Below are 20,799 nucleotides of genomic sequence, written 5' to 3' on the forward strand. Positions count from 1 at the left end.
AAGTCTCATTGACAGGCTGCACTGAATACACTCAAGGTATTCAAAAGCAGTGCCAAGTGTTCCTGCGAGGACTCGAGGCCGGGCTCTGCCGCCTTTCCTCCTTGCAGTGCGAGCTGTTGGCACCAGATGTTGTCAGACTGCACTCGCTGGTATTCTGAGGAGCGCTGCATCCTTCAGCCTGTTTTGGAGGTGCGGTACTAGCCAGCTCCCGAACTGCGCCATCCAGGGCATCCTGGAAATGCCTCAGTGCTCTGGGGGTCAAGATTCAATTAAAGATTCAAATGAGAGAGGCTGAAGTGGAATTTCAGAGTTTAATCCTCTGAAGTTTAATCTACGCTCAAAGCAACGTAGTGCTTCATCTTCCAGGGGTTTCCAGTGCGTGGCACTAGATCAAGAATGATTTGGGATCCTTGGTTCTAATTTTTTCTTTCGTTTCAAATGGAAAAAGGGAAATGCCATTAAGTATGTTGGCTAAATGAAGGAGAATACAAAAGCACTCTTCGGTGAGTGAATGATAATAGACTGGGGCAGATGCTTAGTTTGATAGTAACTAAAACAATATTGTTCAAGAGCGTAAGATGAGGTATAGGAAGTGGGAAAGAAAAGGAAAAAAATTACTTAAAGGAAGAAATCATGCTGCTAGAGGTAAATAAAGCAAGACATTTTTTTTCTCCAGTGTGGAACAGAATAGGTTCTTCTATAGCCTATTGTCTAATGTTTGGGATGTTGCAAGACTAAATGATAAACATATGCTTACATGGAGTTATTTTACCACTTGCTTCATTAATTTACATTAATCATAGAAACAGAATTATTAATTAGAACTAGGGATAAAACCACGTTCCTGACAACTTTTTCTCATGTCTCAAGAAAGATTTAATATTAGCAAATGTATAGCACTGATTTTTCTGTTCTTTTACATAGAATACGGATCTCTTAGTGTATTGTGTATAGCTTCAATTTCTATTTAAAATAGATTTATACAGCCTTCAAAGTTCAGCTTCTTCCTTAATAATCTTCAGCATCACCAGCACAGATAGCAAGTAAAGCACTCTCATAATGCCCTGAAGCAAAATGCTGCAAGAAAAAAAGAAATAAACATTTCTGTGACTATATGTTTTCTTAATTTTTCATCTCTTGGTGTGGGACAAGGACTAGACTGATGTTGTAAGGCTTTGTAAAATATTACAGTGTTTTCCTAAGGATTCTAGGCCAAGATTTTTAAAATTTCACATACTTTGGGCTTTGGTTGCTTGGGCACCTAGAAACAATCTACCTTTGAAAGTTGGATCAAACCTGTTTAATACTTGTCAAGTTCAAAACCAAAAAATTGTGAGCAATTTCTTACAGTTGCTGCATGTCTTACAGTTGTATTATAGCAACATCAAAAAGGTGAAGTGTCTTAGCAAGAGTAATTTTTGTACTATTAAACAGTGTCAGAGTTTTGTTCTATGATATGGAGCAACAGTACAAGAGGAATAGTTTTTCTGAAGGTTGATACTACCTAAGCGCAAGGGTAAAACCAGATTTTTATCTCAGTTTTTCACGAAAGTGGTATCAGCCTAATCTTGCAGGACAGTGTGAAAGAAGATGGTACCAATTAGTGTAGAAACTATGCAAACTATTCCTCAGTATACACTCTCCTGCCTTGTTTATATCTTCTTCTTCTGTTGGGGAGAGGGAAAAAAATCACATAAAATGAGAGTGAGTTGAGAATTCATTGCTCACTTACTGCAGCCAGCCTGAAGCACTGAAAAGATAGCTATTGTTTTTATACATTGCTCTTTTTAAAAAAAAAAAAAAACAACAAACCACAAACCAACAAAAACAACAAGTGAATGAATGGAGATTAACCCTCTGTATTTTTCTGGTAGGGATTGGTACAGTCTGTGTAGTGCCAGTGCTGAATATATGCAAAAGTGTGTAAAAACTTACTTTAATGTCATGAAAGAGTGATTTCCCATATCTCTCTTTGTATCGCTGTCGTATAGTCATCAAGTCAATCTCACTCCTGGCAATGAGAATCCTTATAACTGTTTTATTGTGAAAGCCAAAGTCCTGAAATTAAAAGAAGATGTGAGGAAACTTGACAGTTGGACAATATGTGTTTGCCTATCTGTATATGCTTATATTAGTGTTTAATAGATAAGCCGATGAATTAGGCTACTTATAAAGATATCCGAGATTTTAAAGGAGTCTAAGCATTCAAAGGTTTTATCCTACATAGTTTTCACATGCTCAAATAATAGAATTCATGTTACTGAATAACAGAGATTCTCCACACATCAGTATTTTAACCATGCCCTGGAACTTAAAAAAAAACCAACACCCTGATGAACTTTCGTCAGTAGTCTTAGGTATTCGGTTCGTAGGTAGCTGTTGTGACTGTTGTTTTGGCGTCTCTTCAAACTATTATGTGAAACTATTATGTGAAGTAATCTATTTCACAACAACTGCTGCCAAATGTGAACTCAGTGAGATTTTTAACCATTGATTTATAATTTACATAGCTTGTATTCAACTGTATTTTAACTGTTTCTAAATAACTTTTCCTATTGTAATCGTGTGGAGAACGGGGACATCTAGTGGCAGTAAAAGTAATCAGAACAGATTTAGTGTTGGGACGACTGATGACCAATTTAGCTCGTTTAAAGCTAAATCGTAATTTTATCAACTAGCCATTGATATTGAAATCTTGTTCTCAAAAAAACCCACAACCAAAAAACCAAGTAATGAGCTATGCTAAAAAGCGGCCTACAGAGAATTTGGTACATGTTTGGTGGCTAGATTAAAACCTTTCTTATAAACCACTATGGACTATGATTTCAAGCATTAGAATCCTGGGTGGTTTTTATTATATTGTATTATAAATGGACATGTAAAAAACTTTTGGTATAATCTGGACATAATTTGTCTGCAAAAACAGACACTATTTTAAACTCTTGCATTTCTTTTGAGAGTAATCTGTGTTCATTAAAACACTGTGGATCAGAGTAAAAATATTAATTGAAACAAAATGCAAATGTTTATTCTTCATCACGCATTAAAATTTTTTTCTGGCATCACGTACATCATCTGAATATAATATAAAAGAAAACTGTTTGTGATATTTCTTAAAAGTGAGGTTTTAACTTGATATAGGACCTTTGAGAAGTGTCACTCTTCCTGATAGTTGGTATTTCCTAGTGTTTCTGGCAAACTTTTTCATGTCATGTGCCAGAATTCTCTTTTGACCACTCAGACAAAATATTGCCTCTTCTCAGCCCCAGGGATTTTCCTTGTTTCTTTGCTGCCACTGTTGCTGTTTTAGCTGAAAGGGGACAGCAGTTAGTGGCAACATCTGGAAGGCATTCCACCATCTGGAAGAGGATACTGGGGCCCCATTGACGTGTTGCTGAGTAGTTTTGTTCAATGGTTCTGGCTTGAATTCTATCTTTGCCATTCCTGCTCTAAGGTGATACTTCCCATTTTACCCATGGCTGGCTTTTATGAGCATTTTCTAAAGATTACACTTAAAAGATTAAGCTTAACAGATTATACTTTATTTTTATATAACATAATGTGTCATTATTTTACTACTGAATGAAGAACAAAAGAAAATGTCTTCAGTGAGCTCTAGTTGGAAGAATTTGTAGGTGTTTCTTTGCATTTACCCACATTTCTTCTTGGTACCCATTTGTTTTACTATGTTAGCACTTGCACACAAAGATAAAGAACCTGCATATATAGATTGAGCCCCACAACAAAATGCGACCATTTGTTTTTATGTAACACTAATTTATGGTTTAAGTTTTAGTGATACTTATGAAATCTCTAGATATAAAAATTGCATAGTAAGAAAAGTGTACATTGAGTTCTGCACAGCAGGGGGAGATACAATCCACAGAGAAGAAAGGTTTTCGATTGAAAAAAAAAATTGAAAAAGCTACCAGACAGATACTTTTTAAGTAATCTAAATATTTAACCTTTTACTGTTAAATCCTAACTGCTGCTTAGGCACTACTGCTTTGAAATATATGTAGGTACCATCAGTTTTAAAACATGCAATCACACCTTAAAGATTGAAGAGACTGATTTGTAAGTACATGTTTAAGAATAATCAGGCAAACCAAGAAAAAAGGGAAGCTACTTTTTATGGTATGTGAAGAAGAAAGATTACTTACATGAATTGCACTATAAAGTCTGTAAGCAAAGTAGGAAGGCTTGTCACGAACACAAAGAACTAGGAGAGAAAAGTTGCAACAGGTGAACATAAGATTATTACAAAACCAATTCTATTGGCTTTGGGTTTCTTGAAATATAAAGCTGGGTAGTGCTGTCCATGACTCAGCTTTACAATTAAGCTACCAGTTTTCACAGACATTACTATATTTATAATTTTAAAGGTGTGGTACTTATTTTGGGTGGGTACTCATTACTGTTGCATCGAAGGGCTTATTAAATATCAGCAAATATGCTCACATGACATCTTTGTAGAAATATTATTATCCTTATTCTATACATGGAAAACAAAGGCACATAAAGCTTGGAACTTGGTTATATATCACTTATGTCCTGAAAACTTTACCAGTTATTTAATATGTGTAGAATCAGTTGGTAATGCTGCAAATATACATTTTTAGATTTACACAAACATGGAAAAGTACTTCAAATATTATTTTCTAATTATCTCTGAGAATTTATTTACACAATATAAGAGAGTGAAGTGGATAGAAATATCAGAAAAAATAATACTCTTGGTGCCTCAGAGATAACATACTAGATATTTATTAAGAGGTTACTCATAGTATAAAATAATTTTTTTACGTTACCTATTGCAACCAGTAATTCTTGAAAGTATCCATCATAACATTCGTTAATGGCATCTACTATGTCTTGCCCAGAGATATTTTGGAACTCCTGGAAAACTTTGGGGAAAAAACATCTTGCTTTATTCTAGATCATTAATAATAATCAGCTTGCTTTTTTTCTCCTGCTTCCCCCCAGTACTATAACTATTGAGGTTTGTTTTTTTCCCTATTTATTCTCAGTGTTTCATTAAGTTTATATCCCCAAGGTAAGGCAATCTAAATGAGTATCCTGAAACCTCACTTCTAGTATATTCTCCCTCTGGGTTCTCCAGTCTACAGTAAAAAAATGAATGCAGTCCAAAGCCTCTGTTTCACTGCAAGCTTTAATAAATTCTCTATCTAGCAATCTCTCTTTATGAAACTTGTAAGAATGTCATGTCGTTAAGACAACTTCCTTGCTCAGCTTGGCTAAAACTGGCCAGAGATTCACAGATTGTGACAGGAAATCATGGCCTGACATGTTTACCACGTCAGTATCCAGACATGGACACCCTGGATAATGCAGGTATCCAGACTTAGACACACAGATATCAGAGTGTGCTTACTCCTTTGGGGTAGGAGGAAAATTTTCAACTCACTGCCCACTACAAACTTTACAGAGGGCTACATTACAAGCAAACCCTCAAGTCTCTGTTACAGAAAGAGAGTAGAAGTGTGTCATGTTTTGTTAATCCTATAATCACCAGCCTTACAGGAGTCGTGATAGAATAATTAATTTGTTGATCCATGACAGCAAAGTAGTTCTAAGCTACCGTTAGAAGTTGGCATAAGAAACACAGCTGGCTGCACAGTGATAAACTTGTCACCAAACAGACTGTTTTTCCACTGCAGACCAAAAGACATCTCAAACTTGTTACCAGACAGATACAACAGGTTTCTTTTCCGCAGTGGAAGGTCTGGATGATCCCATATAATTTTCTTGCAATCTGTAATTATGTTGGATTATCTATTGTAAATAAAAATGTCCCATTATGTTTCTGTGTGTATGTTCATTACAAGAGAGTGGATGTGGACCCTGAAGTGTTCCCATTATAAATTTCTTTGAAACTCTGTGGAACAGCTTCAACACAGCAATGTGTTCTCATATACAAGCATTTGTTGAAAATACTCCAGCTGCCTCTCCCAAGGTGTTTCCACTCATAGCAAGGGGTTACTTAGGAAAAATGAAGAAAATCGTGAAGAAAAATCTGCCTCATCCTGTTGTGTTGTGTGTAAACGCAGTGCAGTCATAGACTATGCCTTTCTTTGGTCATGCATTCTTCTCTCTGTTATTAGGCTTCCTGATATCTGTCTGTTCTATCTACAGCTGTCTGTAGTCATCAGGCAAAGTTCAGTTTTGCATTACTTCCAAAATCCCATTAACATCAGTGGGAGTCTGAGAGCTCCAACAGTTCACTCTTGCAGGCTAATCCCCTGCTGCGCATTCAGCTTCTTGGTATGTAAACCATGGTTTTATTAGCAAGTCAGTTTTTTCCCTTCCACCCTATGTTGAAACAGCTGAACTGCTGGATTACCCATCCACAACTGCTGGTAACTCTTGTTGCAGAGAATCATTTGCAGCATGTTTTTGTGTTCGCCTGTTTTCTGCTGACATGCTTCCCATAGAATCTAAAATACCAGAAAAAGGAAAAAAATGCAAAAGATTTTAAGTAAGTCCTAAATTACCTTTCAGAATTTGTATTTGTTCATTTTTTATGTTTGAGAAGCTCACATCTGACTGTATTTACCATTGCATCCTGAGCAGCTGTAGAAGGATCTGCATATCCTTCCATCCTTGTTCCCTGGCAGAAAAAAAAAACCCAAACATTTTCTTTAAAAATGAATCCTAAAAGCCTGCAAGAATATAAAGTTATCTCTATATGAAGCTATGTTTTATTTCTTGAGATAACACATATGGGCTTTTCATTGGATCAGTGTATTCAATGGCTGAATTTGCAAATGTTATGTCTTCATTTCCTCTAAGTAGAGGAACTCTGGAATGACAGACGGTCTTGTAAGAGGAAAAAAGTAGGGGAAGTGGATAAACCTATTCCATTTTTAGTTCCATTTTAAAGAAGCTTTTACCTCACCACTACCATCCCACCACCATTTCCAGTATTATGGATGTTATATTGCTTAATATAATATGTAACTATGAGGGAAACAAGAGTAACATTTGTCATTCACTGATTATTTCTTATGAACATGCATATTATCAGAAGAATCTTTTCTCAGTTTTTTTCTCCCTGCACCAACTGAAGGAGCAAGCACAAATAATGGAGATTTTGCTTGGTTATAATCATTGTCTTAAATTAAGATCCAAGACTAGGAAATTGTTTGACAACCTTGGTACATAAACCACAGAAGAATACTTCTAATTTTCCCATACATTTAATAGCTTTTCAGTTACACAAATCAAGCTGATATGCTTTAGTAAACACACTATGATCTGAATTACATTGTTGTTAGAAAAAGAGAAAAGCACACAACTTTTGGAATTGCTTTTTTAACTATAATTGTCGTGTAAGGATACAGGTCAGCCATGGTTGCAGAACTCTTAACAATCTCAAGCTGCATGTAGTCACTGCCTTAATCATATGTGGTTGAAGCAATTTACTTTAGTTTAAAATTTACAGTCATTTTACCCTATATGTGAAAGGGAGGATTAGAATTAAGTATTGGCTGTCAACATGTAGAATGACTGATGTGTAGCTCTTTCCTGTTAAAAATGTTAATTTATATTTTAATTAAATTGTAGGAATTTCACACAGTGGAAATCCTAGTAACAAAATAAATTACTTGAAGGAAATTATGCTGCATAAAGTTACATACACGAGAAAACACAGGAGAAAAAAAAGAGACAAACGAACAATAAAATAAGTTAAATAATACTCTACGAGTCAAGTGCCCACTTTCCCCAGTAACGTTTAACAGTGACTACTCTTGGCATAGTTTTGCTGGAGAAACCCCCAGTATGGATAATTATTTTTTTTATTGTAGAAAATGATCATATTTCAATTAATAAAAAAAAAAGAGAATTAGAATAAAAATCTGTTTGTCTCATACTAGAATAATAGTTAGCCTGAATTCGTAACTCTGTTAATTTACTTGGGAAGGACTGTAATCTATAATTTCTAATTTGCCTCAGTGTGGCCATGAAAACCATAAATACCACACTGTAGCAATTGAATAGTTTGCTCTCCATATGTGAAACACATTTACTTTTTTATCTGTAGTCAGATGTGTCACCAATCCCAAGATTTAACAGAAATCAAAGCAAAGCATGTCTGAAAAAAGCATTAAAGGATGCATTCGAAATGTTGCTATAGAATAATCTTGTGTAAGGTGCATGCTACTAGAATTAGAAAGGACGTATGTTAATGAAATATCACTGAGTTTTAATATAAGATCATATCCAAACATGGATGATTCAACTAACAATCTTCAGGAGTATACAGTATAACTGAGTAAAGTTGGAATTTCCTGCAACTCTTCTTTATCTTGAGAAGAATAGCAGTTAGATCTTGTTAACTAAGAAGTTGCTGATTTCAGGCCTCTTTATCAATAATTGTGGTTTAAGAAAATAAGGGCTAATAATATAATCTCAGATAATTTACTTTAAATTTGTTCTTTTGGCCAGTAAAATGAGTCCCGTGGTTTTAATAAAGATGAGAACTGAGGTTGCTTAACCTGTAGCTCTTAATTTTTAATCAAGGAAGAATTTTCATTGGTAGGGGGAAAAACATCCAGCACTAGAATAAAATATATCTTGTTTATAGAAATGTCTGCTCTTTATCTCTGTACCTCAGTGAAGCCTGCTGCTATTTCAAATCTCAGTGAGAAACACTTTTTCCCCAGACACACATATGTAAAAATACAGATATACCTTATGTATGCCATTATCTCCTGGCAGTCCTTTTGTCATTATTTGTTACTCTGGTTTACAAAAGATTTTTAAGATAATGAGCACAGTGACTACCATGAGAATGGGAACTCATGGTCGGACAAGAATGACCAACTTTGTTGCATAAAACTACGAACCAGTAAACCTGCAGAAGTTGGTGTGTGATGGTGACAATTTGTTTGCCTGCATGCAAACATGCTGCGATTTAGCATGTGCAGTAGCACAAAGAATATAATGTTTAAAACAGGGCTATTTAATACTTTCTATCATAGTCAAATGTGGATATATCTCAATTTTTACATAATGCCTACACTGGATTATGAACCATATGTTCTAATAACGGAGAAAACAGAGCATTAAAAACAAAAATCTCATTTGTACATGAAGTAGACGCCTTTTGAGATGAGACAGATTGAGGAGAGGGTCAGCAGTTGAATATCCAGAGGCTTACTCCATAAAATAGTGTGTTGACCTTTGCCTCCATCTGAAAGCCAAATTTGAAGTAGATGGAGGAATTCAAGTTCTCTTCCTCTTCTGATTCCCCCCCTCTCTTGTTCAAAAGTATAGCCCTATTGAACTCGCTTTAGCCGCATTCACCTTAAAATTTAAGACTTCTCAAATAGTATCAAAAGTTATTATGAGTTTTTTTAGAAATGTAAGTCATGCTGTTTGTTTTTACAGTACCTGAGCAAGGTTCATGAGCGTATCTCTGAAGTGACCTGAAGTCTCAGAATCAATGTCTTGTTGAAGATCATTATTATATTCTAGGTTAAAACAAAAATGTGTAATCTCAATCACAGATGAATGTGTTCTGGATAGTACTAATGAAGATTGGCAAACAAAGGATAAATAAATAGGGTGCAAATACTTGTCTATTTTCTATGGTGATTGTTCCACAGTAACTGGTGCAGGTTCTGCACGGACCTAGCTGTGGGGCTGGCAGGTCTGCCTGGGCCCTGCCTGGGGGCTCTGCCCTGCCAGGGGCCCTCAGCTGCTGCCCTGGCTCGCCTGTCCACCCACCCACCCACCCACGGGTGCAGCCCCACCACTGCTGCTGCTGCTGTGTGGCGGTGGGATACTCAGAAATGCCCCATCAAGGAAGGTGAGTGGAGTTTCCAGCCTGAGTAAGCACTTTTTGAAGGAAACCAGCTTATGTTTAAGTGTGCAAAACTTTCTGAAAATCACAAAATATGGCTGCCAGGTATTTCATATGTCATAGGCAGCAATACATCTCAAAAATACTATGACATATATTCAACTTTAAACATTTTGCTTCAGCCTTTTGTATGTAATTATGGGAAAGGAGGTGCAAGGGAACCAGTTAGTATTAAGATATTTTTGTAGTTCAGTTCCTTCATGTGTGCTAATACATCCAGAACACAACTGCTATTGTGCATTTGTGAAAAACATTACGCATTAAGTAGGCTTCTTTCATCTGGAAGATCTCCATATTTGATCTTGAGGCTAATATGTCAATTAGACATCTTTCTTCTGTGTCTGCTCCCTGTGTGGAAAGAAGTAAATATGAAAAGGTGTTAGTAGAAACCACAGCTTTCAGGAGAAAGCAATACTGTGCTTATCAGAAGTAACAAAAGAATAGCAGTCTCTGCTGGAGCAATGCAGAGTGTACTTTTGCCCAGTCTACCTGTTCAAATAGAAATTACTTTAATAGTAGAACCCTGTATTTCAAATATATTCCTACTTAATCTGAATTTCAGTGTGTACATTAACAAGTGGGGAGTGAAGCAGGCCTAGTGTTGACAGAAACATAGTGGGAAGAATTTTAGAGCTTTAATAAGATTTTAGGACTTGCTGAAAGAAATCAAATGCAAAGATTGAGCATACATCCCCAATAAGTGTTCAGGCAATCTGAAGTAGATCTGAGCACAACTGATATGTTGTGCTTCAATCTTTTTTTTTTTTTTAATTTATTTATGAATGTTACGATCTGTAATATCTACTGTAGAACTTGGTATGTAAGGGAAGCTTCATGGCCACGCATGTAGTGCTGCAAATTGCTGTATTTTCCCACAGGATTTGAATTATTTTTATAAACTTGAATTGACATAAGATACACTGCATATGCTGCTTTTGGTATGCACAAATACAGTGTTGATGAGTATTCTGCATTTGGGATAAAGGGAGAACATGATATCAAGCCTGAGCCTAGAGACACATATAGCCTGTTTTTTACTTTGGCCATATGAATCCAGATCAAGACAGAATACTATGAGACAGTTTAACTTTGAGCTGCATTTAGAAAAAAATATAAACTGGCAATCTTGTTAATAATTTCAATAAAAGTCATGCTTCCAGTGCTACCAATGATACTTCCTTTTAATGCCAACTGTAATTTAAAATATATCAGTAGTTCTTAAACGTGCATTGGTTTAAGTGTAGGAAGGACAAGAAAAAATGGTGGTTCTTTTTTTTTTAAGAGATTCTCAAAATATGCAAGATAGATCACCTTGCTCAGACTCTATAATCTATGTCTTATTTGTGACAGTGGACAGTAGCAAATATTAATGGAAAGAAAAGGAGAACAGTGTTGAGCTCTGATATGCCCCCCCATCTTCCAGGAACTGGCAATTTAGGAATTTCCTGAGAAGGAATTTGCCAGGGTTTATTATTGTCAATAGCCAACAGTGGACCTATTTGCTAAGAATTTGTTGAAGTCCTGAATGAACTGATTTGTGCTTTTGGCCTCCACAATGCCCTGCATGAATGAATGTCACTCGTTCATTACATGATCTTTGAGAAAATATTTTGGTTTCAAAACTTCAGTTGTTTAAGGAGCACAGGCTCAGATCCTGTGGAGAAAAGGAAATATTTTCTTCAAAATGTGCAACCAGTTCAATTTGAATGTAGCGATCATGGCTTTGTCACAGAGTAATTTGTAAGTGTTTATGTAAAGACATGTTCTGCTAAAGAAGTATGGGTCTTTTCAGAGGTGGAGGCTAACTGCATGGCACTGGCTGTTCAAATGAATTTGTTCGTAACATACATAAATGCTTTCAGGATCAGAGCCTTGCATTTCCCTGTATAAATATTTCTTAATTTACTGAGTTTACCATGGCTGCTGTATTTGTATGGCACTGCATTTCTGATGACCTAGTGTACTATGTAGTAGTACACCATTCCAGTGTACTAACTTCCAGCAGTTTATCAGACATTTAAATGTAAAAAAGAAAAATTGATTTAACATGTTCAGTACTGTAAATAGTGACTGCAACTCTAAGCAATTCTGAATTTGACAAGTACCTTCAAGGCATGCCAGAGCTCATGGGCATCATAAGAGGCAGGTGGATACATCAAGCCAACCATGACTTCTTTGAAGTGATGAGAGAGATTCTCTTTTAGGTCTGTTATCAGATCCTTGAAAAGAAAAAGAAAATGCATAGACAGGATTATTTCAATAGTCACACTTCATGAAGACAGCTAAAAAAATCTATTAGTGGTTTTCTCTGTAAATGAATAAAGATAACTGTCAAAGAAGAACTCTGGCTAAAATAAAGTAAGGAAAATATTCTTTTAAATAGTACCTGCTTCTTCAGATAGTATGGGCGAGACGACAATAGACACACAAGCAAGCAGACCACATAGGATTGTTGATATTTGGTTCATTAGAATACAGAAGAAAACTCTGGGGTTTAAGCGCAACTACTACTTGAAGGCTTGGAAACCTCAATACCATGGCATAGCATCTTCAGCTTCCCTTGGCATCTTCCCTTTGCAAACCTGTGAGAGCTAGGCACCTTTGGAAGTCAAACCCCATAGAATAGAGGTGATTTCATGTGCTTCTTTCAGTTTTTCACTATGTGAATAATTTAAAAAATAATCTGTATTACTTCTAGTACATAAAAGTATCTGCTTTGGATTACTGGAAGGTTATGTGCTTCAATTTATGTATATATTACATTCAAACTGAATTCACTACTTCTGACAGATTCTGGATTAATAAAAAGGAACCCCCCTCTTCCCCCACATGTGTCTCAGTACTTGCTTGCCACGTAGCTGAGTAATTGATGACAGTTTTCTCCCCATGCTCCCATTTCCCAGTAGCATCCTTCAAAACACTGAGAATACCAAAAACTTCTTAGTTATACTATTGCTGTTTCTGATTAAGAAGGTGCTTGTGCACTAATTTTTTTGTCTGTACAGCACTAGGCAGCTGTCAGATATGTTCTGACCTAAGTCTGATTTTAAAGGAGTAGCAGAAACAGTTCTCATGATACAAACTATTCTTTTTTTTCAGAGCTGCATCTTTTTCAGGCCTGTACTTTGGTTTTGATACATATTTGAGTATAATTAAATTAGTTGCTAGAGTAGTAATGAAGGAGGACATATACACAATAAAAATTAAATTTATGATGAAGAAACAAATGCAGTCTTCAGTGAATGCACATCAGATGCATTTGACAACCACTAAATCACACATGGAATAGAAATTAATTCATTAAGACATTTCACCTCTGACAATAGGCCTGTGGGAAAATGGATTAATAATACAAATGGATACTAATTAAAAATTACTCCTGCAATCAGAATTAAAGGAAGTATTGAAAAATAAGAAGAGACAACTCTAAGTTTTCATTATTAACATTTCCTAATTGTCTCTTTTATAAGAAATCCTTGAAGGCTAATTGTAAGAAGGAATCTTAAAGCTTGTCTGTATGTCTAAATCATGCAGCCAGTTCAGGGTTTTATTTTCTTTTTTTTCTATATTTCTTCTTCTAATGTGCCACACTTTACGTTTGTCAAATGAGTGGGCATAGTGGCTACCATATTGAACAGACTGAATTGATTGGACTGACAGGTTTACTATAGATTAAACTGAGCAGGCTAAAATTGTTATTGCTTAGCTGTCTGTCTTCTCTGTCCTGCAGGGTTTACCACTCTTAAGCTGGGCCTGCTGCATGGCACATTTGCCCAATGCAATATATCCGTTAATACAGATTACAGCCAATGAAATGCTATCACTGATGTGTGTTAAAGGATCTTCTGAAGTGTAAACTCCAACAATTCAGGGCAAGACGCATCCCATCCTGTTCAGCAGTTACTGCCCAAGATAGCAGACTTTTGAGGGATCAGTCAAATAAACTTCATGGAGCACTAACCAGATTAGCCATTTCAGTATATCTGCTATCACAGGTGAGACAAAAAAAATCTGCATTCCTGTCTCATCTCTGAACTAGATTAGAGCTAATTTGACTGACCTGTTTCCACATGGAAAAAGCTAGAACTAGTTGGGGGTTTTTTTGGAAAGCTGTCAAGAGTATCTCAATATGTCTTGCGCTATAAAGTATACCCAGTGCTTAATGGATTCATTTAAATTAAAACTGTGGGTGTATATGCAAGATGTTCCATGAGTTTCAGAATTTTCTGTAGCCCATTGCTGAAATATAAAAATAGTTTGCTTGCCTTTCCCTTCTATTACTATTCAACGTTTTAGAGATTGACATTCTTAAAAACTACATCTCAGGTTTTCTTTGGCTTTTTTGGTTCTGGATCTTTAGGTCTGTGGCCAATGGCTTCACAGCACTTCAGGATGACTGAATACAGCTAACAGCGGCATAAAGGTAAAGCTGGTGTGGTTTCATAGGGATTTATTTATTCGTTTATATTTTTATTTTGGATTTGAAAAGAAAATCAAAATGGATCCGTGGAAATCAAGTCAATAACTATTCTCTTTGAACACTAAATATGGCAAATTGTAACTCCATTCCTGAAGGACATTTGGCAGTTCTTTACTGAGGTATCATTGGTGTTCTCTCTAGGTCATCTTCATGAACCAGAGGACAGAAATTAAAGATAAAAAATGCTAAAGAGCTTTTAAATGTTTTCCCTTGTTAAAACTATAGGTCCAGTTGAAACACTCTAGAGAAAAGGTCAAAAAACCTCAGCCAGCTGCTATGGACTGAGTAGAGAAGGAGCACTGTCCAGTGATCAGGGAGATAAACAAAAACTTGAAAAGAATGGCTTAGGTGCTTCACTATCACAGGCCCCTTTGTGTAGCTTGACATGCTTTAGTTTTCTGTAAGTAAAACTAAAACTCTGTGCAGAATGTTGCCTACTTAAACACTGAACTTGTGTGGTTTGCATGTGCAATGGTAATGGTAACCTTATAAATACCTCATAATAGAAAAACACTTTTAATGATTCAGATCCACTGATTTCAGTCATTGCCACAGTCTTTGAAAGGTAAGGATACCTGTGATTCAACTGTTGTTCTTGTATGGTCTATTTAAAACATACTCATCCATTCAAAGCTGCATCTGAAATACCACAAATACTGTGGGTTTGAATTTTTGTAAGAGTCCAAATAAAGCCAGTGGTGTCCTGTAGGTAAGTAACAACACCAGATCAACCCACTACACTGATTAAATCCAGCTCCTCTCTTTCCTCCAAGTCTAGGAGAGTATGGGGGTGTTCCAGCATATTTACAGGTCAAGAGTTGTGAGGTATTTTGGTATACAGGTGGTCCAAAGGCTGTTTCTGGAAAACTGCTCAGCTACCCAAAGAAGAAAATACATAGTACCACCAGTTAACAGTCTGGTAGGTAAGAGACTACTACATCAGAAGTTTATGTAGAGTTTTTGAACAAACCATTCCTAGTTAATTCTAACAAGGGCTGAGGGATTTCTGCAAACTCACTGTCCTCCTTCACCCTGATCAATTCAATGGCAAGCATGCACTGACCTTCAAGGCTTTTTCCAGTGAGCCATTAGTGGTTCAGGCTTCAGGAAAAGAAGAAAACTGGACTGTGTTTAAAATGTTTGGCTGGCTTCTATTAGGGGAAGGGCACGTCTGGTCAATTTAATCACAGCATTTTTCTTTAGCTTTCCAATAGTATCTACTTCCATGCAACACTTGCTGTGAAAGAACTAAGTAAAATCCAATGTAAAGATTTTACTGGGTTGTTATTATTATTTTCACCCTTTTATAGCTGGGGTAACTGAGGAAAATGCAGGCATTGCAACTTTCCCAAAGTAATTTGGTTAGCAATGGTAGGTCTAGAAATAGAATGAGGGTATCTATCTCTGTGTGTGTTTAAGAACTCATATAACAAAAATTACCTTGTTACATACAGTAAATATTGATAAAATGCATTTTAAAAAAAGCTAACTTTTTCTGTCTGAAAACTTTTGAAACACCTTTCAAAGAATCATAAATTTAACATTCAGCAACTCAGATCAGTATTGTGCTTAGTGTATGGATGGGATTACATAGTATGAGGTCTGAGAATATCAGTACTTGAGATGAGGACATTAATCAGCACATGAATAAGATACAACTACCTGTAACTGCTGGTATGGTGTTTGTGTTTGGTATTTCAACCCAAATACAGTACTATTTTATTATGTATTCCAAAAACTTGCAAGAAGTAATGCAGAAACCCCCAAAAGCACATAAAGGAAGAAAGAAGTCTGTCCAGAAATTCTGGCTTGGTCAACGGAGGAGGAGAATGAATTATAGAAGAAGAAACTTTGTGTCCTTTTTTTAAACTTTGCATGTGGCAGACATTACTTCTACTGCTACAGAAATGACAATTTACAACCATCAGAGGTAGCAATAGCTACATGAGCAAAGGGATGTGCCAATCTGTTGGTGCCAGCCGGCTATCTGCCAGGCTTTTTGGTTCCAGTGACTGGCCTGAGAGAAGGACTGACCACCGTACTGGACAGAAGTAATGAAAATACAAAATGACGCTGTCGTACCCTGCCATACATGTCTCTGTACGCTTCAGCAATCATGAGCCGCTGTGAATTGCAACGCTGTGTTAGGATATCAATCAACACATCCTTTTCACAACCTGTAAAGGAGACATGACACAGACTCTATATTAAGGAAGTGTAGTTATTTACTTACATTAGTGATTGGTCATGTTTTGTTCAAGAACATTAACCTAAATTTGAAAAAATTGATCAATAGATTAATATTCCACTGGTGTTTACCAACATCAGTTATATCTACCATGCTTATGTACCTTTCACTTGATGGTGTAATACCAACAAAAAGTGAAGTAGTCTGTTATTATCAATCAGATGCATCACCATCTCTTTCAAGCTCAGTGGATTTGAAAGCATCAATAAAACAGATAGAGGTTTTAATCTATTCAGAACTAGGCACACTAGCAGAATTTGTGGCTGAGCCGGGTGGGGGTCATACTTGTACGTGCTGTTGATATTGATTAAATTGTCATTTCAGGATTAGGGATCTCTTTTATCAGACCATTTGCTGAAAAACTGAGAGAGGTATTTTCAGAGGAACTGTATAAAAAAGTTGTGAAGTTTTAAAAAATATAATAATTTAACCAATTTCCAAGGGCATTTTATTGAAGGTGACATATGATCTTCTGCTTGATAGCTGGAGCACACTGCTAAACTTCTATAATGAGTCAGTATGCTTATGAAAAAGAAGATAACGATTAACCTATTCTGAAAATTTTACCATTTTTGTATTTTTTTCCATCCCAAAAGATGGCTGTCAGTAATTTTAGATATATCTCCAAGTGTATATCATTTGACTTTATCTCTCTTGCAGCAGAGATGAATTAGGCTAGAAAGCATGGGGATCAGCTAGCATCTGAATGCATTAGGGTAGTCTCTCATGTTTCTACCAGTCATTGTTATGTAGGCATGCATAAATATATTTATATGTTTTAGATACACATTCTGTACATATTACAACTATGTTAGGCAGATTTTGTCATATGATCTATAACTGACAGATTTCATTTTGATACAAATGTAACCAGATATTGAATACTTTTTTTTTTTAAGTTGGCAGAGGAAGTCTGTATTTGTTCATTATACAGGTTTAGTTCTCTTTGTTCTGGATTATCTCACCACAATTACACCACCTTTTTAGCATGACACTGATTTAACGTCAGTCTGATTCTTTTCCATCAAACTCACAAAATAACTATATTACTGAAACTCTGTGCATAAGGATTTCTTTCTACTTTTCAGAAATAACTGTCACTAGGAATCTGTACAGCTTATACAGTCTCTACAGTTGAAACGAAGAAGGATTCAGGAAATATTTAAAAACCTAAATAACTTTGTCCATTTGTGTAATACCACTGGGATCAGTGGGACAAATGTAACTGAACCTCATCACAATGATGAATGTTGTGTGCAAGATTCAGGGTAAGAGGTGTCAGTGCCTATAAAGGCTATGGAGACTTAAACTCCTCTGAAGCTGACCTTTTTGCTGATTGTCCTTGGTATTAGAACTTTGTTCCATGTACTTTGATAGGTAAATTAAAAGTAAGGTTGATGCACTTGTACAGTATTAAATGAAAAGAATCATCTCTGTGTTGTTGTGTTAGCAATGTTGCATTAAAAGTAGCATTTGAAGTCTAGCAAAATGTTTAAAACTTTTCATCTGTAGTCAACTTAATAAAAAAGATACATCAGATTCCTCTTGATCAATAATACCCATTTTAATTCATTTGACATTAAGTCTGAGTCCCCACATTTCCATTAAAGGAACTGAAAAGATAAAACAAGATTTGGTGCTGTACAGCCTTGTGAAAAGCCCAAGAGGTATAAAAATTTTGATACGGACAAGATTTTAATGTGTAGAAAATGTTTCAGATAGTAAAAAAAATTTTAAAATCAATATTTTGACCCTCAGCAATGCCAACAATGTTCAACAGGAAAACACAAAAATCTGAACTGAGAAAAATCCTTTCGTAAACAAAAATTTTTTGTACATAGACAAAGAAAAATTGCTCCTGAGTGAAAGATAATAAATTCTTTAAATTTTCTATTCCATTTATTTTTATTTCTTGATGGCTGATTAGAAGACTTAACAGTTCCTGGTAATAGTTAATTGTTGAAGTTAAAATTAAAAACCTTTCCTTTGTTGATCTTCACTGTAGCGCATAACAGAATTCTGGGCTTTTTTTCTTATGTTCTCAAGGAAAGCATTAATTACTCTACATGTTGGTATAGATTTTAGATTATCTTAATCACCTCTTAGTTCCTGTAAATGCAAATATATGATTTATTTCGACATCACCAGTGTGTCTTATTGTGATACCTTGAAAAATCAACAGATACTTGGTGACACTTTTAATTTTATGAGTTTTTATTTTGCCTAATGCTTGTTATTTTATGAGAGTCTTCTGAAAAAAAAGATGTGTTAGAATCAGTCAAGATACTCACTAATTCCCTGTAGGGCTCCTCCTAGCAACTGGGCATCCGTAATAGGGTTAAAATTCGGAGCGGGAAAAATCGTTCCTTGCATCTGCTAAAGGAGAAAGCAGCCTTTAATTGAGGTGTTTTACATCTATAACACTGCATATATAATTTTGTTGAAAACCAATGATCATAACATTATATTGTCTATGCTTCATGGGGAGCAGGATGCAAAGTTTTTAATTTATGAAACAGAACTTAAACTTGCAGTAAGCCCTAGGAAGACAGACCATGTTTTAGGAAGTTGCCCCTAGCATGAGTTAGGCCTGAAAAAAAAATTAGTCCTAATTAATTTTTTTTTGCTTTAAAATGTAACCACATTTTTGTGCCTACCCCTTTCCCAACCTTTTTCTGAAAACATTATTTTATCTTTCCAAGTTAATCCATGATATCCCTGACAGTCTTCAATATCTATTTCTCATGGTATTTCTAATTTGAAAGGACTAGTGAGAAAATGGTGAATGGGATACAGAGGTTGCTTACACACCTAGTGATTTTTTTGAAGAAATGATGTTACTGCTAAGTGTGAGATAGCTTTCTGATATGCCAGGTGGAAGACAACATTTTTTCTAGTTGCTTTGTAACTGATTAATTTACTGTCAGTTCATTCTCAGTCATACCTTATATTTAATGTATTTTTTCATATTCTTTTGACGAAATCTGTGAATAATAAACAGAACTGATGTACTCATTTTAATAGAATCACAGACCCATATGTATACAGAAGAAAATAGCTGAGGTAGAAAGCTCTGTCCCCTGGTTAACCTCTTTAGTTCCCCTGAGGATTCTACCTGCTTTTCCAGATGTACCAAGTATAAAGGTTATTTTTCATGATGATTCCTGGTCTCCGTCAACACATCTGATTAAAATGACACTGTTAACTTGAAATTTACATTTCAAGGAAGAATGGTGTATTTTATAAATACAAATGGGTATTTTTACAAATACCTCCTAGAATCAGGTGTTACACTGATTACACTAATTTGTTTGTTTGCTTGCTTTACATACACTTGAAAACCTTTTATTTGTTATGCCTTCAGTAGTAATGACATACACATACAGATTTTGCGTATGGCCACTGATCGTGCTTCTCTGGCTTGCAGTTTTAGCAAGGGAATTGAAAACTACCAAGCAAGAAGTTGGTATTTTAGAAGAGAAGGAAGACTTCGTTTCTTGATATGTTTGATCATTACTTTAGACCCACCAAGCAAAGGTAGGGGAAACAAATTGTCAGTGGCTAGGCAAAGAAAAGAATGCATGGTCAGAAATTTCAGATTTTTACAGGAGTTACTTTAAAAAGTACTGATAGAGCAACATGCCTTTACACAAAGAAGAAAGTACTTACCAGTAGACAAATATCCTTCTGCAGTTTGTTCATCATTTAAATATAAAGCCCTATTTTTACAACTGATCATAAAATACATAGTGCTTTTTTACTCATTAAAACAATCAGGAATATAATGAGAAAAAAAATCTTTTGGAGACATGGAGATAAATACTGTCCATAGAGAAGACAATGAGACTGTGCCAATTTTTGTAGGTTGGTATGTGTTGTTGTATCTAAAATGAATTGCAGACTCATGCTTAAGATATGCTCCATCCCGTCTTCCTTTGTCAGTGTGGGAATTGTCTGTGCCCCTGGGCGTCACTTGTCACTTAACGTATCTCTAGGGTAGGGCTCTGCAGATATTAGCTTCAGAACTGAGTTTGTATCCTCATGACTGTTACTGACAGCACACATACTTCTTCAAATGTCATTTGCCAGAAGTTTCCTAGGCATGTGCTGTTTGCAGCAGTGGGAGTTTGAGTGCTGTTTGGCCACATGGTACATGAGGGTCCGTTTCCCCCCGCCACTTGA

At 35.8% G+C, this 20,799-nt stretch overlaps 1 protein-coding gene across 1 annotated transcript; it reads right to left on the reverse strand.

Annotated features, from left to right (window-relative positions):
- Positions 1–907: 907 nt before the first annotated feature.
- Positions 908–18,990, reverse strand: ANXA10 (annexin A10). The gene is made up of 11 exons (XM_009508790.2): positions 18,909–18,990; positions 16,452–16,546; positions 11,995–12,108; positions 10,147–10,237; positions 9,418–9,497; positions 6,578–6,631; positions 6,365–6,458; positions 4,812–4,907; positions 4,164–4,222; positions 1,936–2,058; positions 908–1,077 (listed from the first exon to the last, which is right to left on the reverse strand). The coding sequence occupies exons 1-11, from the start codon at positions 18,988–18,990 to the stop codon at positions 1,009–1,011; spliced, it is 957 nt and encodes a 318-aa protein (XP_009507085.2). The 3' UTR covers positions 908–1,008.
- Positions 18,991–20,799: the final 1,809 nt, after the last annotated feature.

Source organism: Phalacrocorax carbo, chromosome 4, assembly GCF_963921805.1.
Source record: "Phalacrocorax carbo chromosome 4, bPhaCar2.1, whole genome shotgun sequence".
NCBI lineage: Eukaryota > Metazoa > Chordata > Aves > Suliformes > Phalacrocoracidae > Phalacrocorax > Phalacrocorax carbo.

Excerpts from the sequence above, each read along its gene's own strand:
- ANXA10 (XM_009508790.2), bottom strand. The coding sequence starts at position 18,990 with ATGCAAGGAACGATTTTTCCCGCTCCGAATTTTAACCCTATTACGGAT. Across the intron at positions 16,547-18,908 it reads AGGAGCCCTACAGGGAATTA|GTTGTGAAAAGGATGTGTTG; the intron begins GTGAGTATCTTG and ends TCTCCTTTACAG. Across the intron at positions 12,109-16,451 it reads ACAGAGACATGTATGGCAGG|GATCTGATAACAGACCTAAA; the intron begins GTACGACAGCGT and ends TTTCTTTTCAAG.